Genomic DNA, 19,933 nt, shown 5'->3' with positions numbered 1-19,933 from the left:
TTTTTATTTGTTTTTCCCTGCGTGCATCCGTAGTCACAACACACATCTATAGCCGCCCACTACGTACGACTATTGCCCCAATTGGTCAAGGCCCCATGTTCCTCCTAGGCGTCCAGTCATCTTGGCGCGGCGTATCGTGCTTCGTATCGTGGCTGCGGACCCTCCCAGGATAATGGCCTGCAGGCATCGTGCATGGTGCATTGCAGTAGGAGGATGTATGATGGTGGTGGAGGGGGCCGGGAGAGGAGGATCTGATCCTGGGCAATTGATGTACAGTACATACAGTTTGGCCATGCCCACTTGCCGAAGCGAAGGGGGATGGGATGGAGGGATATGCGGTTTTGGACTGCAGACGCAAACCCATCAGATGGATCACGTAGATCGCTTCGACGATCTTCTCCAGGCGCAGCAGGTAGCAGAGGCACGGTGCTGTTGATAGATGGATGCGCTGGGCAATACGTTATGTCCCCGGACAGTAGTAAGAACGTGATCATCATTGATGTCCATGTTCCTGTTTTCTGTTCCGGAAGCCAACTATTACTCCTGTCCCTGGCAATAGTATCGGACGTGGCACCCTTTAGTGGACACTAATGGCAGATCCTTGAAGATCCGAATGAACATCACTCACATCACGGGGCAAGGTTAGGTTTGCGTGCGGCAATGGTTTTTTTTTCTTTTTCAGCGGACATTAACGAGAGTCTGTATACTACTCCTAGAGCAGCAGCCATCCAGCCTCCATGGCCCTGCGCTGGGGTTGCATCCATCCGTCACTAATAATATTCTAGCGTGGCTGCGGCCCTGCCTCCTCCAGTACAGCACACAGATCAGGTCAGGCTGACTGTGCCAGCGAACAACATAACAAGGTTGTCACCTGGTCGTCCAGATCTGAATATGTGCATGTATGGACCATACATACCATTCGAGGCCCCGAGATCGAGCGAAGCGACGCGCCGTGCGACGCTGAGATCGGAACAGGACACAAAGTAGCTGCTGTGCCACATAGTTACACCACGATGATGAGGTGCTTAAGACTTCGCTTGTGTCACTCACTAGCACTAGTCGTACGGTAGTCGGCCCCATCAGACACGAACCAGCCGTTAGATACAAAAATATGTACAGTATGACTAGAACGAGGGTCTGTGCTGATTGAATACTGCTGGGGGTTGGGGGAGGAGGGCACAAAGCACAAATCCACACCGTCGGAGCCCCTATCCCTGTAAGGTAGAGCTCTAGAGGCTCCCGCACCGCATTGGATGCACATCACCGGACCGCTCATGCTCATTTGTTTTGAATTGAAACTTTTCGCGCCGTGGTCGTCACTCCTTAACTCCGCCCGCTTATGCCAGCAAGGAAGGCCCCCCGTTCCTTAACTCCCCGGGTTGGGTGATCTGCACCGCTTAGGCGCGGAGTCAGCGGAGTCAATCAATCAATTTCGGACCCCCACACCCGCTGGGGACTAGGACTCCAAAGGATGAAAGGAACAGGGGCCAGCGAGAGTTAATTCGGCGTCAATCAGGGAATAATACAGCGCTCGCTGGAGTAGGCAGGGCAGAACGAGGTAGGGCAGGGGTATAGCAGAATTGAGCCAGCCATGATCACCGGTCCGCGCGTCCGTCCACAGCGGCATAGGGCCTGGGTTCACCCCCGGTGGCCGGGATCGAGGCAATCTTCCCAGCCACTACCACTGGTTCAACGTTCTTGCTTTCTTGCTTATGCTCATGCGTCATATTCGTGAGGGCGAATGTCGCAAGAAGGGGAGGAGAAGAGGGGGCGGTGAATTAATTCAGCGTAAGACGGAGCATCGTTGCTGCGAAGTAGACTTTGAGCTACGTACATCCTACACCCACTGTACATCCATAGGATGCATCCACATCAAATCCACATCAACCCCGGCCAGGCCAAAGTGTAACAGTATCCTCCGCCAAACATGCGGCCGTGCCATGGCGTTGTTGCCACTGCCTTTCCCTTTGCCATGGCGTTCGGTTCGCTCAGCTGAATGGCGGGCAGGGACATGATGATGCGCAGCTGGAATCGTAGAATATCAGTCCAATCAGTCGCCCAGCTCGGCACCCCCAACGCCGAAGAGCGATGAGGCGCAGTGTCGATCAGCCAGGGAAGGGGCAGGACAGCGCATCCATTTACTCGAGTGCATCAGGGTTCTGCAAATGCATAGTAACAATCATAAGACTGTGTCCGGTACTGCTACGGAGTATACGGTAATCGTCCACAATGCCAGTAGTTGCTGCCTTCGGCGATACTTCAACTTGCCGAGCCCAACGAATAGAGTTGTCATTAGCGAGCCTCTCTATAATTGGCTCAGCAAAACTTCCGATGTGTGATCTGCGGCGGAAACGCCCGGCCCTGCGATCTGCGTGCCAGCCACAGCCCAATCGCACGAGGATCTGCCCCCTATTTCGTCGTCTCGTCCGATCCGAGCAGGGATGTGCATCCTTCGATCACAGCGAACTTTCTAGTCGGCAGACTTCAGCAAGGGAGTGCCCCAGGCCCCCTGTCCCCTCCAGCACATGGAGTTGACTGCTCTTTTCCATCTTTACCTTTGGTCCGGCGATAATGCGGTCTGGTCACACACTTCTCTCCATATGTAAGAAAGATCTGCTCCCGACTTAGCTTACGACGGCCGTGCGTCTGACCAGGTGGGCAGAGAGAGGGCCGTGGGGGCGCAGAATAATACCCCGTCGGGCAGGAGACAAGTATGCGGCTCAGTAGTAGAGAGTAAGTGTCGCTGAGCAGTACGAGTAGAATCGTAAACATTTCCAATTATCCTCCTAGGAATCATATTAAACAAGAATAAAAAGGAAATTCTATTCAGGCATAGACATCCACTCGGCTACTGCTGGCGATGGCCTGGCCGGTGCCGGTGCTTTGTCCGCTCTTCTCCCTAATCGCCTTCATATTCCGGATCGCCAGCTTGAAGTCGAGCTGGGCGTAGTCCGTCGGCATGTGCTCACCACTGTAGATGCAAAGCACCCTCATGCCGGGCTTGTAGGCCAGTCCAGTAAGTAATTTCGGTGTGATGAGGAAGTACTGGCCCCCTCCGCTGCCATCCTCGGACTCGGAGTCGCAGGCGATATCGACCAAGCGACCATGTACCATACGCTCATTCCGTGGGTCCATTCCTTGGTTGATCTCATCGACAACGCGGAACGGTGATGCGGAAAGTGACTGCAACGCCATGAGATAGAAGATCGTACTCACGGCTCGCTCACCACCGGACTGCCGGTGGGAGTTTAGGAGCGAGAGGTTCTCTTGGTTGCGGAACTTGACATGGATTTGAATTGACCACTGGTCAAAATCGTGGCCTCCGGGCTCGCCATTCGGACCGGGCTCTGCTTGTACCTTGTCCAAACTGACCTGGCCGGCACATCCAATGCGCGCGAAGGAATCCGCGAACGCATCGCTGATCTTTTGGATAAGCGCATCCAGTCTGGGCTCCCAGTTGCGTCGAATCTCGGCGATGGCAGTGTCGATTTCAGACAATTTGGTCTGGAATTGGCTGAGCTTGTCGTGCAATTTCGCGATCTGCTTTTCACGCTCCTCGAATTCCCGGATCGTGTTGCTGTCTCCTCCATGGGTGAGTTCGAGGCGCGCCTTTTCAGAATCGATATCTGCGTTGAGCCGGTTCAAGTCGTGATCGCCAAGGCTGGCGAGCACAGCCTCTGCGTCAGGTTGTTCTCCGGCGGTGCGATAGACAGCCTTCGCCTTTTTATGGAGCTCTCGTCTCCTTACAGCCATGTCGTTGACCTCGTTAATTATGTTCCTCAATTGAGCTTTCTTTTCTCCAAGAATCGCAGTACTATCACTCTGGCGTTGTCGCAGGGTCGCAATATCAGACGTCGCTTCGATATGCAGGATCTCAATTTTGATGAGTTCCTCATGGGCTTCTTGAAGTTCTTGAACGGTATCCTGTTTGCAAGTCAGAGAAAGATCTCAATAGCCTCATATTCAGTATACCTACCGCATATTCGAGAGTTGCCTCGGCTTTCTCGATAGAGATCTCATCTTGTCGGTTGCGAATGTTGAGCACTCTTTGCCGAACTTCTTGGAAGAGTTCCTGCAGACCGTTCAATTTGGTCTCCTGTTGATCTAGAAGCTGTTAGAAAAACAAGCAAGTCAGCAGGGCTATGTCAGGACATACTGATCTTCTCAGGGATAGCTCGATGCTGTGTATGTGCCGTCTGCTTCTCAGCCTTCTCGGCTTCAATCTCTTCCTGTTAATTAATGGTTAGTGATGTGCTCAATTTCAAGGCCAAGGTCGCGCGCGCATACCTTCTCTCGCTCGTTCTGTTCGTAGCTGGCCTTGACCTCCGCCAAAACCGCTCTCTCGCGTTCCAGTGTAGCTTTGGCTTCCTGTAGTTCGCTATTCCACATACTGATATTCTGCTGGTGCCCGCGTCGGACTGAGTCATCGACAGGCTGCGAAGTCCAAGCTTGCGCAGGTTTGATTTGACGAACACGAGTCGATGTTGCGTCCGGACCATACTCCCGTCGTCGAGTGATTTGATAGCTGCGCCTCCCAGCTACCCAAGAACTGAGGCTTCCCTTCTCCAATCGGGCAAATTCCTCGTCCGAGATGTCCCGGAGAGATATGGGGGTCTGGTGCATTCGATTTTCACTGCAGAACAGAGCCAAAACAGGCTCGGGGCCGCTGAGGTAGTCTTTGGCCCACCCATCAAAACCGAGTTGATGCAGTTCATCGTCTGAGAACGGAGATTGGAATGAAGACAATTCTATCGAGCAGGTTTTGATACTGAAGTCATGGAGTCCCAAGTCTCTGGTCAGTGCTTGCTGCAGAGTGCGGAAATCCTGACGGCACTGCACTGTGAAAACTGTGAAATCGGCCCGTTGAAACAAAGATTCCATTGCATCGGCGTATTTGGGATCTTTGACAGAGCAAGTAACAAGTGGCGGGCCAAAGACCTCTTTTTCGAACTTGTCTTGGTTTCTGAGGATCCACTGATAAGCTTTGTGGGAGTCGGATGAGAGTTTCTCGAGCTTTGCTTCCTGTCGTCCTGAAACAGAATTCAAATTGTCCAGTTGTCGCTGAGCATCCCGAATGTTCCCTTCAAGTCCCGATATCTTTTCCATGATAGGGGCTCGTTTGTCCTTGATTTCCCGAGCCCGTGTTTCGAGATCTCGGCCCTGGAGTCGTTTTTCCTTCTGTGACCATTGTCAGAGTATTGTTATACCTTTACACACAGGGCACAACTTACCAGCTTCTCGTTGTAGTAATCCACATCAAACTCCACAGCTTCTTCTTCCAGCTGACGTCGCAATTTATTGATGGTCTGCTGCGTAGTGGTCGCTTCAGCTTTGTGCTTTTGGCTGCTTTTCCTTTCGGCCTCAATCTGTCCGTTCAGGTCCTTGATAGAGTCCCGAAGTTCATCGATTTTGTCTGAGCCAGCCTTGGCAGCCCGAGAAAGACTTGAAACAGTCTCCCGTTGGTGTTTCTTGACTTCGCCCAGCTGTTCAGAATAGGTCTCCTTTGCCGTGATGGCCCTCATGGCAGGCTCAAGCTCTCTGTTAAGTTGGTCGTACTCCGCTGAGAGCTCTTCTTTTCTTGCTGTCACTTCCGCTTGAGCTTTGTGATGATCCTTATACACCAGGACCGGACGCAAGAATTCGAGGATCTCGATCTTCCTCTGGATTTCCGTTCGCTGGCGCATTCTCTCGACGTCTGCTCGCTGCATCTCCTGTCGGTTCTCGAGGTTTGTCAACACATCCTTATCGGCTCGATGGTCCATGTCGAGACGTTTCTGCTCGACTCTCAATTTCTTCAAGGCATCGTGCCACTGGATCATCTCCGGGCCCGCCGCAGCTCTCTGCGTAGAATGCAGAAGCTCGACCGGCGTGAGAGCAGCAAACTCGGCGACTTTGTCTTGTGGGAGAAACTGGCACAGGTTGTCGACCTGGATGGAGAATTTTTGCGCAACCTTCAGCACGTCTGCTTTAGAGACCGGCCGCTTATTTATTGTAAACGTGCTTTTGTTGCCATCGCGCTTGATGTTTCGGGTGATCACAACGTTCTGGCGAAATAGCGGCGGTCCTGCTAGTTCGATTTCGATGGTTGCTTCTCGGCAACCATGTTTGACAAATTCCCCCGTTTCTTTGGCTCGTCCCAGATGCTAAAAGAGTGTGAGTGAGTGGCAGAGTTGAGATTCAAGTGTCACATACCGTCGGGCCCCATCCGAGACCTAAACAGATCGCACAAACAAGTGTACTTTTACCCGTTCCATTCGGTCCGATAACCATGTTCAATTTCGGTCCAGGAAAGAATTCCGCCGAGGTGTACGTGACGAAGTCGGTCACCTTGATCCGCACGATCGCGCCGGGCTTGTAGCCGCCTGGACCAAGCACATTTTGAGTACTCGGTGGTTGCGAGAGCCGTAAATCAGGGGCCTGTTGGGTATCTGTATCGTCATCCGCTTCGTCTGCGGAGCTCGAGTCATCGTCGTGGGTGGTGGAGTCAAGGCGAGGGCGTTTGGTGCTGGAGGTTTGGGAGGGGTCTGAAGACGTGGATGAGTCGCTCTCCTCATCGTCTTCATCCCGTCGGCGGCGGTGAGGAACTATGCTGGCCGATGACATCGTGGCTGGTGCCCTCGCGCAGGCCCAGGACGCTGATCATGGGCTGGCAGGGTGGTTACTTGGAGTGTTGGTGTTGGTGACCAAGATAATTCGAAGGACGCGAAAGAACGCGACGCGGGGCCACGGTAAAGGAAGGCGGTGAGAGCTGGTTTCTTAGTGCCTATCGCTAGCAGAGCACCTTCGGAGAACCACGATTCGCTCAATACAATGCCCTCGCCTCAAAATGTTCGCAAGCTGGTGCTGACGGCGGCCGTTACCTCTATTACCATCGCAGGTTCTCTGTATGGGGCAAGTGTAAAGACAGATCAAGAGGTGTCCGAGGTACGATCACTTCCTCCATGGGCCAGCTATCTGTGTCCACCATGACAGCCTAATGTCGACGTCTATGCTGATGAATTCTGCTCTACAGGCCAAACGGAAACGCCAGGAAGCCACATTCGACGAGCAGATGGCAGCTCTGCAAAACATGCGGTCCAATCTCACAGCCCGGAAAGGAATGATGGAGACACAGATACGAGACTTGGATGCGAGGATGCAGGAGAAGCAACAAAAAGGAATTGGTGGCGAGAACAAAAACAGGCCACACGAGGGCCGATGAGATCAGTCGGAGGTGGTACAAGCACGAATTCTACTCGATTTATGATCCGACAAGGACACTACGGTCCCGCTGGTCCACTGTTGTGCGCTCGCCGCTGTCAGAGCTCGCACAGCACACCAGACGAGAAGCGTTTAAACATTCAAGAAAACTGGATCGCCTTTTGCCCGCTCACGGTATATTGCGTCCGCAGCTGGAGCTATCATCCACGTGCCTGCCCTGCTCCGAAGCATCCGGGTACTTCGCTTTACGGTGGTGGGAATGACTGACTACAACCCCTACAATATCACGCCAAATGAGACTTCAGGGCGACGTAAATAATTCTTCAAATCTGTGCATCACAAGATCACTTGTATGCTTTTGATTTTATCCTCCCACCAAATCGCAAATATGTATCCGTGGATATATATATATTTATGTATATACTGCCGTTATATCATATAACGTCTTCACAAAGTACCAAAAATGCAAGAAACGTGGCAAGACCGCTTATGCTCAGGCGTCAAGGTTGAGATTCTCCAAAAGCGTGTCCAACTTGCCCATCAAAATCTCGTAGTTCATCGCATCTTCATCAAATTCGTCCTCAACGAGTGCACCATCCAAGGTCCGGATCTCTGGAACATGGACGTGTTGTTTTTGAGAGGTTGTCTCTGTCGCAACGGCCGCATCTGTCTTCTTGGACACATCGAGAGACTCAACTCCACCGGTGATCTTCTCCATATCCTGTGCGTCTGCGACATTCTCCGGGACCGCTCCGTCCTCCATCATCTCTTCAATGCCTGCATCATCAAAGCGCAGTCTGAAGCGTTCATTGAGATAAAAGCGGATATCATCCAGTAACTCAATCGAGTCTGTTTCTTGTCGCGCTTGAATCCGAGACGCGGATTCCTGTATCAAGTCTGCAAACTCGGGCGAGTCGATGTGCGCTTCCAATCGATAGGCCAGGTACCGAGCGCCAAATTCCTCCAGTCGCTGGACCCGCGTCAGCCAGGCAGCCCGGATGATCGAATATATATCAATCTCATCATCTTCCTTTCCACGGGTCCTCGCTGCGTTGACTTGTGACATGCCGCCGCTTCCCAGAGTGCTGATGACCACGGCGGCCTTTGCTTTCAGTTTCTCGATGAACAGCATATCAGCCGCGAACAATACTTCCACTGCAACATCCAAGGGGAAGTCGGCCTTTTCGGTATACAGGAAGGTCAGGATGATTTCTAAAACTTCGGGCGAACAATCGACATCAATGATGTTCAGATGGTCCTTCATATGGGCCTCCCGGAATGAAGATGAGAACATGACTTGGAAGAACTCGGATCGAAGTAGCATGGCACGGTGGCAAGGAAACAAAGTTGAAGTCCCTACCTCGGCTGCTCTGGAACCGGGTGTGAAGGATGCAGGGCCGATGGGAAGTGAGCCAGGCTGCATGACCGTTGCGTCGTTTGGATCATCCTCCGTCTCATCTGGTAATTCATCGGCGCGAAGGAGAACATCTGCGAAGATCGCATTGTTCCGATCCCATTTCACCTCATTTGCCTTCGAGGTCTCCACAACCACTCTGTTTCCAAGGACATTCTCCCGGAACCACTCTTCCAGTTGGTCTCGTCCCTTGGCAAGCTCCGTAGTCCTCCGTTGTCTCGCCAGTCTGCGATCTCCGCTATCGAGGATACTGTCCACGAGACTACGGATCTCCAGATACTTGGCTATCTTGTCGACGCCAGCAAAAACCTCCGTTTCGGTATATCCGGTTCCGGGCCCACTTCTCAATTCCCGAGGGGGATCTCCAAAGTACAGGTATTTCATCGCGGCGCCAAATGCTTCTGGCGGGATGCTGGCCGGGAGCTTCCATGTCGCTGTCGCAGGCGCACCTGCTAATTTGCCGCGGAAGTATGGGGAGCGTGCTGCGAGAACGAACTTGTGTAAGTAAAGAGATTCGTCACCGGCCGTGACGACGATGTCAGCCGTCACAGGAGATTCCCGCGTAAGCAGAGACGTTATATGGGCAGCCAGCGGTTGCAGCGGATCTGTGGATTTGGAATAGTCATATGCGAGAAGCAGATTTCGTATCCGGTCGTTGAGGGCGTTATATAAACATCTGGCAGGAAAATAAGACAGTTAGTAGGAGGCACGGTTTGGAGTGAAAAGACATACCGTTCACCTTGAAACGTATCTCGCTCGCATAATGAGCCGGACTCGAGCAGTAGTTGCGCCACTTCATAGTGCCCGCACAAACTAGCCTGTTGACCGCCACGTTAATTGCAACGTTATTTTCGTCCTAACGCATTCCACTGACCAGAATCAACGGTGTATAGTCGTATGGATCCCGGGCGTTGACATTGACCCCCTCGGTGATCTTCTCCTGGCAGACTTTCAGATCGCCCTTCCGGCAAGCACTGCAGAGTTCACGAAAAGGCTCACTGAGGTCCAGTGGGTTATCATCCTTGATCGTCCCCTCTTTAATCAACTTCTTTTCATTGTGTAAGCTGAGTTCCAGCTGGTCCTTGCGCAGAACACTCCGCTCGGCCATGGTGAGGATGTGGATGTATGGGTCTGAAGAACGATAACTAACGGATTACAGAGCAATGCGGGACGAGCGGCCTTATCGATAAGACATCACGTGCTAGAGAAGCAAGGGTGGCGACCATTACTGCGTGGGATGTACAAGGGAAATGATGGATACGATCTGAGTATAGGAGAGATGAAGGTAGGAAAAAGCATCAATGACTACTACTGACGGAGAGGAAAATCCAGAGCGATCCCCAGTGTACATCGTCTACTGCCATTGTGTTGGAGGCGACCGCCTTCCCGGGCCGGGCAAGCGCCATACCTGTTGGTTGCTCAGCAACGGCACGGGTGCCATAAACATTCAACGCCAGAGAACGAGCTCCAACCATACCACAAACCACCTTCTTCTCTTCTCAATTCACTTCTCTACTAACCTCCACAGGGCCTTTGGACCACACCACCTCGTCCATGCCATAACTGCCCTCATCTCTCTTCCCTTCCGTCCTCTTTACACGTCTGTTGACAGCAATCTACAGCCACCATGGCGATTGCTTTGGCTGAAGCGGACAAGTATGACATCTTGGAGAAGATTGGTACGTCTCAATGGTTTTGAGTGGTGGTTTCAAACACTAACTCCCCTCTAGGATGTGGCTCCTTCGGCATCATTCGCAAAGTCAAGCGGAAATCCGATGGATTCGTATGTACTCGCCGACAATGGTGACAATATGTTCAATCATCTAACTCGATGCCTAGATATTATGCCGCAAGGAGATCAACTACATCAAAATGTCCCAGAAGGAACGGGAACAGCTCACGGCCGAGTTCAACATCCTGAGCTCCCTTCGACACCCCAACATCGTCGCATACTACCACCGGGAACACCTCAAGGCCAGTCAGGATCTGTACCTGTACATGGAATACTGTGGTGGGGGAGACCTGGGAATGGTTATCAAGAACCTGAAGAAGACAAACAAGTACGCCGAGGAGGAATTCGTCTGGCGTATTCTCTCCCAGCTCGTCACGGCCCTGTTCCGGTGCCACTATGGTGCCGACCCGGCCGATGTGGGATCAAACATCCTTGGGCCCGCCTCCAAGCCTGCTGGACTCAAGGGCAAGCAGGGCCAGGTGACGATCCTGCACCGCGACCTCAAGCCCGAGAATATCTTCCTGGGCAGCGATAGCACGGTCAAGCTGGGCGACTTTGGGCTGTCTAAACAGATGCAATCACACGACTTCGCGTCAACGTACGTGGGCACGCCATTCTACATGTCGCCGGAGATCTGTGCCGCCGAGAAATACACCCTACGTTCTGACATTTGGGCGGTCGGTTGTATCATGTATGAGCTGTGCCAGAAGGAGCCGCCATTCAATGCCCGGACACACATCCAACTCGTCCAAAAGATCCGCGACGGGAAATTTGATCCCCTTCCTGAAATCTACTCGCCGGAGCTCAAGAACGTTATAGGAAGCTGTCTGCGGGTTAACCCAGACCATCGTCCTGACACTGCTGCTCTGATCAATCTCCCCATAATCCGTCTAATGCGCAAAGAGAAAGAGGTGGTTGATCTTGGAAAGACCCTACGCAAGCGCGAGGAAGTGGCTGTCCAGAAAGTCCGGGAGATGGAACAAAACCTCGCCAAAATGGAGAAGGAGAAGCAGCAGCTCAAGGCCGACATCGAGAACACTGTCCGCCGAGAATGGGAGGTCAAGGCCCGGCTGGAGATCGACCGGCAAGTACAGGACGAACTGGACCGACTCCGAAAGAAGTTTGAGTCTGAGGTTCAAGAGCGAGTCGCAATTGAGGTAGAGAAACACAAGAGCAACGGCAATGCCCCTCCCCCTGTACGAGACGATAGCTTCCGCACGAGCAGACAAGGCTGGCGATCATCTCGAAGCAGTGGTCAAGGCTCCCGGTCCTCTAGCAGCATGACCGAAGAGTCGGATGCCCCGTCGAGCATCGACCTCAGCCAGGTCTCCCTCGAGTCGCCCACTTCACAGACCAGGAAACCCCCAAAGCGGGAGGCACGCACACCATTCTGCCGGTCGAAGACGGTGGTCGAGTCACCGATGGATGTCCAGATGGGCGAGCCCTCTCCCATCTCCATCGCTTCGCTTTCCCTATCACCGCGTCGCACCTCTGCTGCCGGAGGCGGCCGCAACATCTTCGCCGAGGGCGAGCAAAAGAAAGCCAAATGGGAGCCCACACTGGCGTATTCCGACGACGAAGATGACACACCCGATCTACCCTCGCCCACACGGCCCAAGGTGAAGCCTGACCCCTTCAAAGCGCCTCCACGCCCCCTCCTGCGCCAAAACACCGCGACCTTCATGCAGAAACTGAGCACCCAGCCACCTCTCTTCCCATCGAACGGCTCTCGTCTTCCTCAAGTGTCGCCTTCCGGCCCCGCTCCCCCTTCGCAGCCGGAATCCCGAAACGCCGCGAGCGAGAGCAGGGGCAGGTCGCCTCATCGGCGCCTCTCCAAGATCCCATCCTCTTCCAACCTGGCTGCCGACGCCGGATCTGGGTCTCCCACTCGCAGGAGCGCCTCGAAGCCTTCTTCCAAGACAGCAACCGGCGGAGGTGAGGAGATGTTCAAGGCTGTCATGCAGCGGAACATGGGGGGTCGCACTCTCGTGGAACTCGCACAGGCACGAGCCGGGGGTCGTCCAGTGGATGATTTCAAGCGCTGTGCCAGCGACTCTAAAGCTACTGGCTCCTGCTCGAGTTTGAAATCATTAGACCGTGAACCACCTGCTGTCTGGGATCCCGAGCGCGACGAGATGCCCAGCCCCTTCCTGGCTCGCGGGAAGAAGGTCATTCGCAATCTGCGGTGATTTGATTGCTTCCATTTCCCCGCCTCTCTCTCTCTCTCTCTCTCTCTCTTTTGCGTCTTATGATTTTGGTCTCTAATTTTTAATCTTGGTCTCACCCCGGAGTTGATCTCGGTGTCTCGGTGCTAATCCTCCGTCTTTCCTCATCTTCGGTTCTTGCGCATACCTCTTTCCCCATCCTCGTCTTCCATGTTTCACGGTCTCAATTGGAATTCCCCTGGGCTCTTACTTTGCCTTCCTTGTTTGTTGCCCTTCTGGGTGGATACCTTTGCCGCCAGCAAGGAGCACGGAGTTCATCATTATTTTCGCGCTGGTTACAATCTTTGCATTCCCCCACCCTCTCAGCCACTACTCGACCTCTTCAATTGTGTTTTCCTCTGTGAGCCCCCGTGGATATTCAGCTGTACATGTTGTCGCTGTTATTGCATCAGGTCTGATATGCCGGTGATCACTCACCCTTCCAAGAGAGCAGGCAGGCAAGGCACAGATAGATATTGGTGTCTTGGGTGCATTTGGCCGCTGTATCTCTGTCCTTCGTTTGATGGCCCTTTTCTCGGCTTTGATTATCTTTTTCCGTCTAGCTCATTTGGTGTTTGCGGTTGAGCGGTATGGCGTTTTGGAGTCGTCGTCATCGTTGTTGTTGGTGTACATATCAGAATTTCATGGAACTCTTCAGTGTCCAGTTGAGTCTCTTCTATCGTACGGTAGGCAGTATGGGGTACGTGTACGGGTAAGAAAGACTTGACTTTCTAGTCAAGATGATCGATCTTTCTCTCATTCATTTGCCCGCACATCAAGTGAGTGAGTAACCAATATAAATACCATATAATACAAGTCCATTCCCCTCCAGGTCAAGCATCCTCATCCTCCACCTCTTCAATCTGCACCGTCTTCAACTCCCGATTAAACCGCCTCTCCTCCTCCTCCATCCGTCTCTGCTCCTCATCACTGATGATCTCCGCGGGCTGCTGTTGTTGTACTTGCCCTTGTTGACTCGTACCAGGCTGTCCAGGTCCAGCTGTATACCCCGCCATCTCCAATTTATCCATCTCCTCCGGCTCAAGCAGCTTCCCCGTTCCCCGGACCGAATCCTGCTTCCGCCGCACAGCCGCCGGCACGAACCTGTTGGTCGCTTCCTGTCGCAAATCACGGATCTCGGGCTTCGCCTCGTAGACGGTCTTGTGTTCCACAGCTGTTGGGCGTGATGGTAGGGGGTGTGGTCCGTGGCGATTGGCCTCGGTATCTGCACCTGCATCTGCACCTGTTCCTCTTCCTTGCCGGTAGCTGCGCGGAATAGGTGGCGGCGTATCTCGAGGCATGGGGATTCGCCGCACGTCCTCGTCCGTCTCACTGCTTTCCGACTCGGGCTGGAACCGTCCCGTCTCTGAGCCTCGCCGCCGCTTGCCCAGAACTGCCCCATCCCCGCCTCGCCCATAACCATCCTGGTTATGGTGGTGATGCTGAGCAAACTTCGGCGCCTTCTCTCCCAGCGCCTCGCGTGCTTTAAGAACAGCCCGGAGATCGCGCTCTAGCGCCTCAAGGACCTCCTTGTCGCGCGGGCGCAGTTGCTGCCCATTCTCCTCGGCAGATTTGAGATCGTTGATCTGCCGCTGGATGCGGTCTGGGTTGCGGCGCGCAAGCTTCTCGTTCCGTCGGGCTTGTGCTTCGGCTTTGCCTTTCTTGAGGCTTTTTTGTTTCTCCTGCTTGCGCTGCGCTGCGGCGGGGTTGAGCGCGCGGTCTTTGTCTTTGGCCATTCTGGTGGATGTGTGCGGTTGATGTGGAGATTGATTGGGATTATTCGGTCGGGCTTGTTACGGGTAGGATTGGCGCAGATGACTGGCTGGACGGATGTGGTTTTTTTGGGGGAGGGTCGGTGATTGATCGTGGTCTTTTTCGTTGGTCGAGAAAGGCCGGCGGGAATGAGGTCAGATGGATGGTGCTGCCGCTCTAGCTGCAGGTCACACTAGGCGGGCGGAGGGAGGGCTCGGGCGCGTATTCGTCGGTCGAGGGCTGCAAGTCGGCGTTCCTTCAGCCTCACGGGTTAGGCAGGAGAGAGGGGCATCAGTGAGTTCCAAGTGGGTGGCGCCGAAAGAATGAGGGAAGAAGCTAAGGCGGAGAGCGGGAGGGCATTCCATGGTTCTGGCAACAGACTAAGTAGGGCTGAGCACATCGTAGGGACTATAGGACGATCGGGAGTGGGAGGATATCGGGCGTGATGCTTCACTGACGAGCTTAGCGTTCCCTCGGACGACAAGATATATCCTGACCGGAATATCGCACAGACTAGACCACCCGTCATCCAAGTCCCCGGACAAACACCGCGGGTCTCACAGGTGTTGCTTGTTTCTCCCCTCTCGGTGTCCGAGGTATCCCAGCGCGGTGTGCACTGTCCTTCTTCACACTGCCTGTCACTGGAATCTCCGACGAGCCGCCGCCGCATCTCACCTTCTCCTCTTCTTCTTCTCTTCCTTTCCTTCTCTCTTTCTCACACCCCTTCTTTCCTCCCCCCACCAGCTACAGCCACACCCTCCCTTCCTCCTTCCTGACTTATTCCACCATGACCTGCGGTCCGTTCGGCCTCCCATCCAGTTTGATCGGCGCTTCGTAGACTGTCGCGGTCGGAGCATGTCTCTGCCGGGACCAAATGTCCGTCTCAGCCTCGATCCCCGACACATCGCTTGGCCTCACCTCCTCCGAGATCCAGATCCTTCGCCAGCAGCAGCAGATCGCCCTCCAGGGCCATGCCAGCAATGGGATCTCCAGGGGCCGAGGTACCGGGAGAACCAGCAACTCCAGCTCGCGGGCTACCAGCGCCGCCAGCAGCCAGGGCCGGCTGCTCCTGGATCCCATGAGTCTTCGCGCGCTGTCGCACCAGTTGGATGGCTTGCAAGCGCAGATCCGTGGCCGTATCGAATATGTATGTTGCGTGAGATCTTGCGTCAGCGCACCCATTTAACCTTCATACAGCTCGAGGACCAAATGCAGCTCTCCATCCAGAACACCTACGACCGCGCGGGAAATGTCATCCGCAATGCTGACGCCGAGATCGCTCGCACCCGCTCCATCCTCGCCTCGATCGATGAATTGGATAACGAGCTGGCGAAGATCTCCCACATTCGCGACATCGTTAAGGGCTTCCGCGGCCGCATCGAGAGCCTGGATCATCGCCTCGACCACACCTCGCGTCGCCGACATTAACGTTACCCTTCATCCTAATCGTCCTCGAAATACCTACTCGACCTCTCAACCTCCCTCCTCCTGCTCTCTCTCGCATCCTCCCTCGCTGGCTACGGGATAGTCATGCTTAATCCGAACAAGAAACCCGCAAAATCTATATATACCCATATCGTCCTCGCGGACAGTAACCGAGATTTTATTTTCTGCGTATTCGCGCAATGGAAAAGAGTGGAACATGTATGTGCCTCGCGGCATCTGTACTCAAGTGCGGCCTTTTCCGGTTGATGGGCGCTGGAGTTCTCCATGGACATTCGTTTTGCTATCTGCAAATATCTTTTTTTCGTTGGGCCCGGATGAGATATCACAGCGTTTAAACATGATTCTCTTGCTGTGTTGTTTTCTGGTTTCTGCAAATTCCGATTCCCCTCTCTGCGTGACCATTCTCTTCCTCTTCGTGTACATTGATTGAACCAGGCTGTGTGGTTGGCCTTGCGCGGTGTGACTTGCCCACGGCGGGTGTGCTGATCACAGCCCTTCCGGTCTTATATTTCCACACCGTAATTTGGAAGAGTACTTGACTCGTCTAAAACTTTCTCGGCTTGGGACTTTTGTCTGTATTTTCCGATTCGTAGACAGCCTAGATCTGACAGCCCGAGATGCACGGGGGAGGCATGGCTGAGGCCATCATGGCCGCATCACTGCGCATACGTAGCCCAGGCAAAGGATACCCAGGTCTCACTTAATAAGTTTCAGGTCCGGCTGATTGGTTTGTCGACTTCAACTGGTGGCATCGCTTCCTTCCGCCGCTCAATCAGCTTCTTGGCTCGCTTGTCGGTCTGAGGAAACCGTTTCTCAGTCTTGCAGACCAGACACCGCACAACCAGTACATCCGCCCAGGGCTTCTTGCCGCCTCGGCTGGCATTTTGCACTTCACGCGAGCAGTTTAACCCGGGAACCAGAAGCGTATCGCAGCGCTTGCAGAATGACCGCTTCACTTCGATGGGGAGTCGAGTTTGCGTTTTCAAGGACACCCCGCGCATCTGGGAGAGATATACCCTCGACAGATTGGTCATCGGCTGACTGTCGCGCGGTGCAGGCGTCGAGTCGGTGTCTTCTACACCGCGGGTGCCTGCATCTTGTGAGGCAGAGGCTTGGAAATGGGCCGCGGCCTGCTGCAGATATGCCAGGCGGGCCTTGATGTGGCTGTTGACATTTTTGGGCTCTTTCTTGCCTTTGGCCATTGGAGTGTGCTGGGCATGCAACAATAATAACGAAGAATAATGTGTCGGTCGGCGCTAACCGAAAACGGTGCGGCTGAGTGTGACTAATCGTATCACATGACCGGCGCCGCCCATCTCTTCATCCCTCGCCGCCTGCCCCAACCTGCCATCTCTCCCTCTTCTCTTGTCCCTCTCCATCTCCCTTGATTCCCCGCCAACCCACAGGGAGCGCTTTCTTTCTCTCCCAATTCCTCCCGCTCGCCAATTTTAGCCCCCCTCACTCAGATCTTCCAAGACGCGCCACCCGCACGACCTTACCCAGACTCCCACCATTGTCAGCAACCATGTCGCACGAAGAGGACCTCATTGACTACTCCGACGAGGAGCTTCAGACCACTGATGCTGCCGCGACCACCGCCGCCCCCGATGCCGCCAATGGCGAAGGTGCCAAGACGGGCGATCTGACCGTCACCGGTGGCCGCCCCGACAAGAAGGGCAGCTATGTCGGCATTCACTCGACCGGTTTCCGTGATTTCCTGCTCAAGGGCGAACTCCTGCGCGCCATCACCGACTGCGGCTTCGAACATCCATCGGAGGGTTAGTTTAACTCATTTCTCCCACAAGCGTTCCTCCACATTCTCCAACGTTCGTCCGTCCGTCCGTCCGTCCATCTTCATGGGAACTATTCTGGTCGGTATTGGCAGTTTTGCCCATGCTCGAGATAAAAAAAAAAATCTGCAGACGGCATGGGGTTGATCGTTTGTGCGACTGTCACTATCCCATTCCCCTGTTGCGGCGCACTTCATGGCAGATTGCCTTCCTCGAGTGGAAGTGTCTTGGTGGAAAGACCGTCCGATCTCGTGTGGTCTGAACAGTGTCGTTTCAAAACACAAGACGTCTCTCATGTCGTCTGCAGAAAAAACTTTGACCATGTTAATGGCCCCGGTTTGACAATTTCGTGGTGGACGATTGTGCATCTCCGATATCGATTGAGTGGTAACCGGAAGGAAAAATGGACGGACACGACGACACGAATTGTTTTTTGCCTTCTTCATCTGTGGTCTCGAATACAGTCTAACATCCACTCCGCCTCCCAACAGTCCAGCAAGTCTGCATTCCCACTGCGATCCTGAATGTCGACGTTCTGTGCCAGGCCAAGTCCGGTCTCGGTAAGACCGCGGTCTTCGTCCTGACCACCCTTCACCAGCTGGAGCCCGTCCCCGGCGAGTGCTCGATTCTCGTCATGTGCCACACCCGTGAGCTGGCCTACCAGATCAAGAACGAGTATGCCCGCTTCAGCAAGTACCTACCTGACGTCAAGACTGCTGTCTTCTATGGTGGTACTCCGATCCAGAACGATGTCCAGACTCTGTCCAGCAAGGAGACCTATCCCAACATTGTCGTCGCCACTCCCGGCCGTCTGAATGCCTTGGTCCGTGATAAGAAGCTATCGCTGCGCAATGTCAAGGCTTTCGTTCTCGACGAGTGTGACAAGATGCTGGATCAGATTGGTGAGTATTCACTCTTATTGAGACGAGGCTATTTCTAACCCGTGTAGACATGCGCCGCGACGTGCAGGAGATCTTCCGTGCCACCCCCGCCGACAAGCAGGTTATGATGTTCAGCGCTACTCTGTCCCAGGAGATCCGTCCCATCTGCAAGAAGTTCATGCGGAACCCGCTCGAGGTTTACGTTGACGATGACACCAAGCTCACCCTGCACGGTTTGCAGCAGTACTACATCAAGCTCTCCGAGGCCGAGAAGAACCGCAAGCTCAACGAGCTGCTGGACAACCTGGAGTTCAACCAGGTGATCATCTTCGTCAAGAGCACTCTCCGTGCTAACGAGCTGGACAAGCTGCTGCGCGAGTGCAACTTCCCCAGTATCGCGGTGCACTCCGGTGTCAGCCAGGAGGAGCGGTAGGTTTTGCTTTCGTCACATTTAGGATCAATGCTGACTGTCTTCAGTATTAAACGCTACAAGGAGTTCAAGGAGTTCAACAAGCGTATCTGCGTTGCCACCGACGTGTTCGGCCGTGGTATCGATATCGAGCGGATCAACCTGGCCATTAACTACGACCTCCCCGCAGATGCCGACTCCTACCTTCACCGCGTCGGTCGTGCAGGCCGTTTCGGTACCAAGGGTCTTTCCATCTCCTTCGTCAGCAGCGAGGATGACGAGAAGGTTCTCAAGGACATTGAGAAGCGCTTCGAAGTCGCCCTTCCGTATGTCCTTCCTCTATTTCCCCCAAGATCTGCATCAATCACTAACCACTGTGCACAGTGAATACCCCGAGGGCGGCGTTGACTCCACCACCTACATGGCATAAGCATAGACACGACCTCTCCACCCAAACAAGGGGATGAGCCCTGTTTCTCTTGTTCTTTTCTTTTTCTGTTTCATTGTTTACGACAAGTTTTCTTTTTGGCGTGATGGCTCGGCTGTGCTTTGCTTTTCAGAACAGGATTTCATTCCATGATGGTGGCGGGCCTTGATGAAATGCGAGGTAAATGGAATGGAGTGCGAATGGAATCCAGAATGTTTTTTTGCAAGAGATTGAAGATGGTATTTAAGGGCTTATCCTGTTCACACAAAACTGGTTTTGATATCAATTTACATATTCTTGCAGCCCTGAGGCTTCGCCTGGTAATTTATGTCAATTAGTCAAATGTCGTAATTATGCCTCGTCTTGATCAGAGTCTTGTGCCAGCCGCGAATAGCAATTGCCGGGAATCGGAAATGCTATTCCTACTATCTGAACAATTTCTCGAAGGACTAGTCGATGGCATTCTCAAGGTATCGCACATGTTGATGTCAAGCCTGCCAATAGTGCTCGTTGGCTGCGCTCTCTGTTTCATCTTCCTTCCTCTTCGGCCTGTTTCCGTCTTGCTCTGTCTTGATTGCTTTCACAGTTGATTATCCACAATTTTGGGTTGCAATATAAAACAGATGCAGATAGATTCATTTCTGCTTGAGAAAAGAGGACGTTTGTCTACATAACCAA

At 53.6% G+C, this 19,933-nt stretch overlaps 10 protein-coding genes across 10 annotated transcripts; 4 read left to right on the top strand and 6 right to left on the bottom strand.

Moving 5' to 3' along the window:
• Positions 1-116: 116 nt before the first annotated feature.
• N7510_005400 (uncharacterized protein) lies at positions 117-497 on the bottom strand (the record flags this gene model as incomplete). The annotated part of the gene is made up of 1 exon (XM_056977326.1): positions 117-497. One exon carries the CDS (start codon positions 495-497, stop codon positions 117-119), a length of 381 nt encoding a protein of 126 aa, XP_056833358.1.
• A 327-nt stretch (positions 498-824) lies between these two features.
• On the bottom strand, positions 825-1,282 carry N7510_005399 (uncharacterized protein; the record flags this gene model as incomplete). The annotated part of the gene is made up of 2 exons (XM_056977325.1): positions 825-1,024; positions 1,246-1,282. The coding sequence occupies 2 exons, from the start codon at positions 1,280-1,282 to the stop codon at positions 825-827; spliced, it is 237 nt and encodes a 78-aa protein (XP_056833357.1).
• Positions 1,283-2,826: 1,544 nt separating this feature from the next.
• N7510_005398 (DNA repair ATPase SMC5) lies at positions 2,827-6,603 on the bottom strand (the record flags this gene model as incomplete). Its single annotated transcript, XM_056977324.1, has 6 exons — positions 2,827-3,924; positions 3,977-4,104; positions 4,157-4,229; positions 4,288-5,178; positions 5,232-6,143; positions 6,193-6,603. 6 exons carry the CDS (start codon positions 6,601-6,603, stop codon positions 2,827-2,829), a joined length of 3,513 nt encoding a protein of 1,170 aa, XP_056833356.1.
• Positions 6,604-6,810: 207 nt separating this feature from the next.
• On the top strand, positions 6,811-7,201 carry N7510_005397 (uncharacterized protein; the record flags this gene model as incomplete). Its single annotated transcript, XM_056977323.1, has 2 exons — positions 6,811-6,924; positions 7,013-7,201. The coding sequence occupies 2 exons, from the start codon at positions 6,811-6,813 to the stop codon at positions 7,199-7,201; spliced, it is 303 nt and encodes a 100-aa protein (XP_056833355.1).
• Positions 7,202-7,693: 492 nt separating this feature from the next.
• Positions 7,694-9,722, bottom strand: N7510_005396 (ankyrin repeat and BTB/POZ domain protein; the record flags this gene model as incomplete). Its single annotated transcript, XM_056977322.1, has 3 exons — positions 7,694-9,290; positions 9,347-9,432; positions 9,489-9,722. 3 exons carry the CDS (start codon positions 9,720-9,722, stop codon positions 7,694-7,696), a joined length of 1,917 nt encoding a protein of 638 aa, XP_056833354.1.
• Positions 9,723-10,241: 519 nt separating this feature from the next.
• Positions 10,242-12,535, top strand: nimA (serine/threonine protein kinase nimA; the record flags this gene model as incomplete). The annotated part of the gene is made up of 3 exons (XM_056977321.1): positions 10,242-10,293; positions 10,345-10,397; positions 10,454-12,535. 3 exons carry the CDS (start codon positions 10,242-10,244, stop codon positions 12,533-12,535), a joined length of 2,187 nt encoding a protein of 728 aa, XP_056833353.1.
• Positions 12,536-13,383: 848 nt separating this feature from the next.
• N7510_005394 (WW domain binding protein 11) lies at positions 13,384-14,286 on the bottom strand (the record flags this gene model as incomplete). The annotated part of the gene is made up of 1 exon (XM_056977320.1): positions 13,384-14,286. One exon carries the CDS (start codon positions 14,284-14,286, stop codon positions 13,384-13,386), a length of 903 nt encoding a protein of 300 aa, XP_056833352.1.
• Positions 14,287-15,176: 890 nt separating this feature from the next.
• On the top strand, positions 15,177-15,730 carry N7510_005393 (uncharacterized protein; the record flags this gene model as incomplete). Its single annotated transcript, XM_056977319.1, has 2 exons — positions 15,177-15,449; positions 15,500-15,730. 2 exons carry the CDS (start codon positions 15,177-15,179, stop codon positions 15,728-15,730), a joined length of 504 nt encoding a protein of 167 aa, XP_056833351.1.
• A 728-nt stretch (positions 15,731-16,458) lies between these two features.
• On the bottom strand, positions 16,459-16,950 carry N7510_005392 (ribonuclease P Rpr2/Rpp21/SNM1 subunit; the record flags this gene model as incomplete). Its single annotated transcript, XM_056977318.1, has 1 exon — positions 16,459-16,950. One exon carries the CDS (start codon positions 16,948-16,950, stop codon positions 16,459-16,461), a length of 492 nt encoding a protein of 163 aa, XP_056833350.1.
• A 323-nt stretch (positions 16,951-17,273) lies between these two features.
• Positions 17,274-19,258, top strand: N7510_005391 (ATP-dependent RNA helicase SUB2; the record flags this gene model as incomplete). Its single annotated transcript, XM_056977317.1, has 5 exons — positions 17,274-17,526; positions 18,030-18,440; positions 18,488-18,848; positions 18,897-19,154; positions 19,213-19,258. The coding sequence occupies 5 exons, from the start codon at positions 17,274-17,276 to the stop codon at positions 19,256-19,258; spliced, it is 1,329 nt and encodes a 442-aa protein (XP_056833349.1).
• Between the last annotated feature and the right edge of the window lie 675 nt (positions 19,259-19,933).

The sequence above is a fragment of the Penicillium lagena genome, assembly GCF_028827675.1.
Source record: "Penicillium lagena strain IBT 129212 chromosome Unknown utg000003l_segment0_segment0, whole genome shotgun sequence".
In the NCBI taxonomy this organism is placed as follows: Eukaryota; Fungi; Ascomycota; class Eurotiomycetes; order Eurotiales; family Aspergillaceae; genus Penicillium; species Penicillium lagena.
This window is presented reverse-complemented; position numbering and strand designations above follow the sequence as displayed.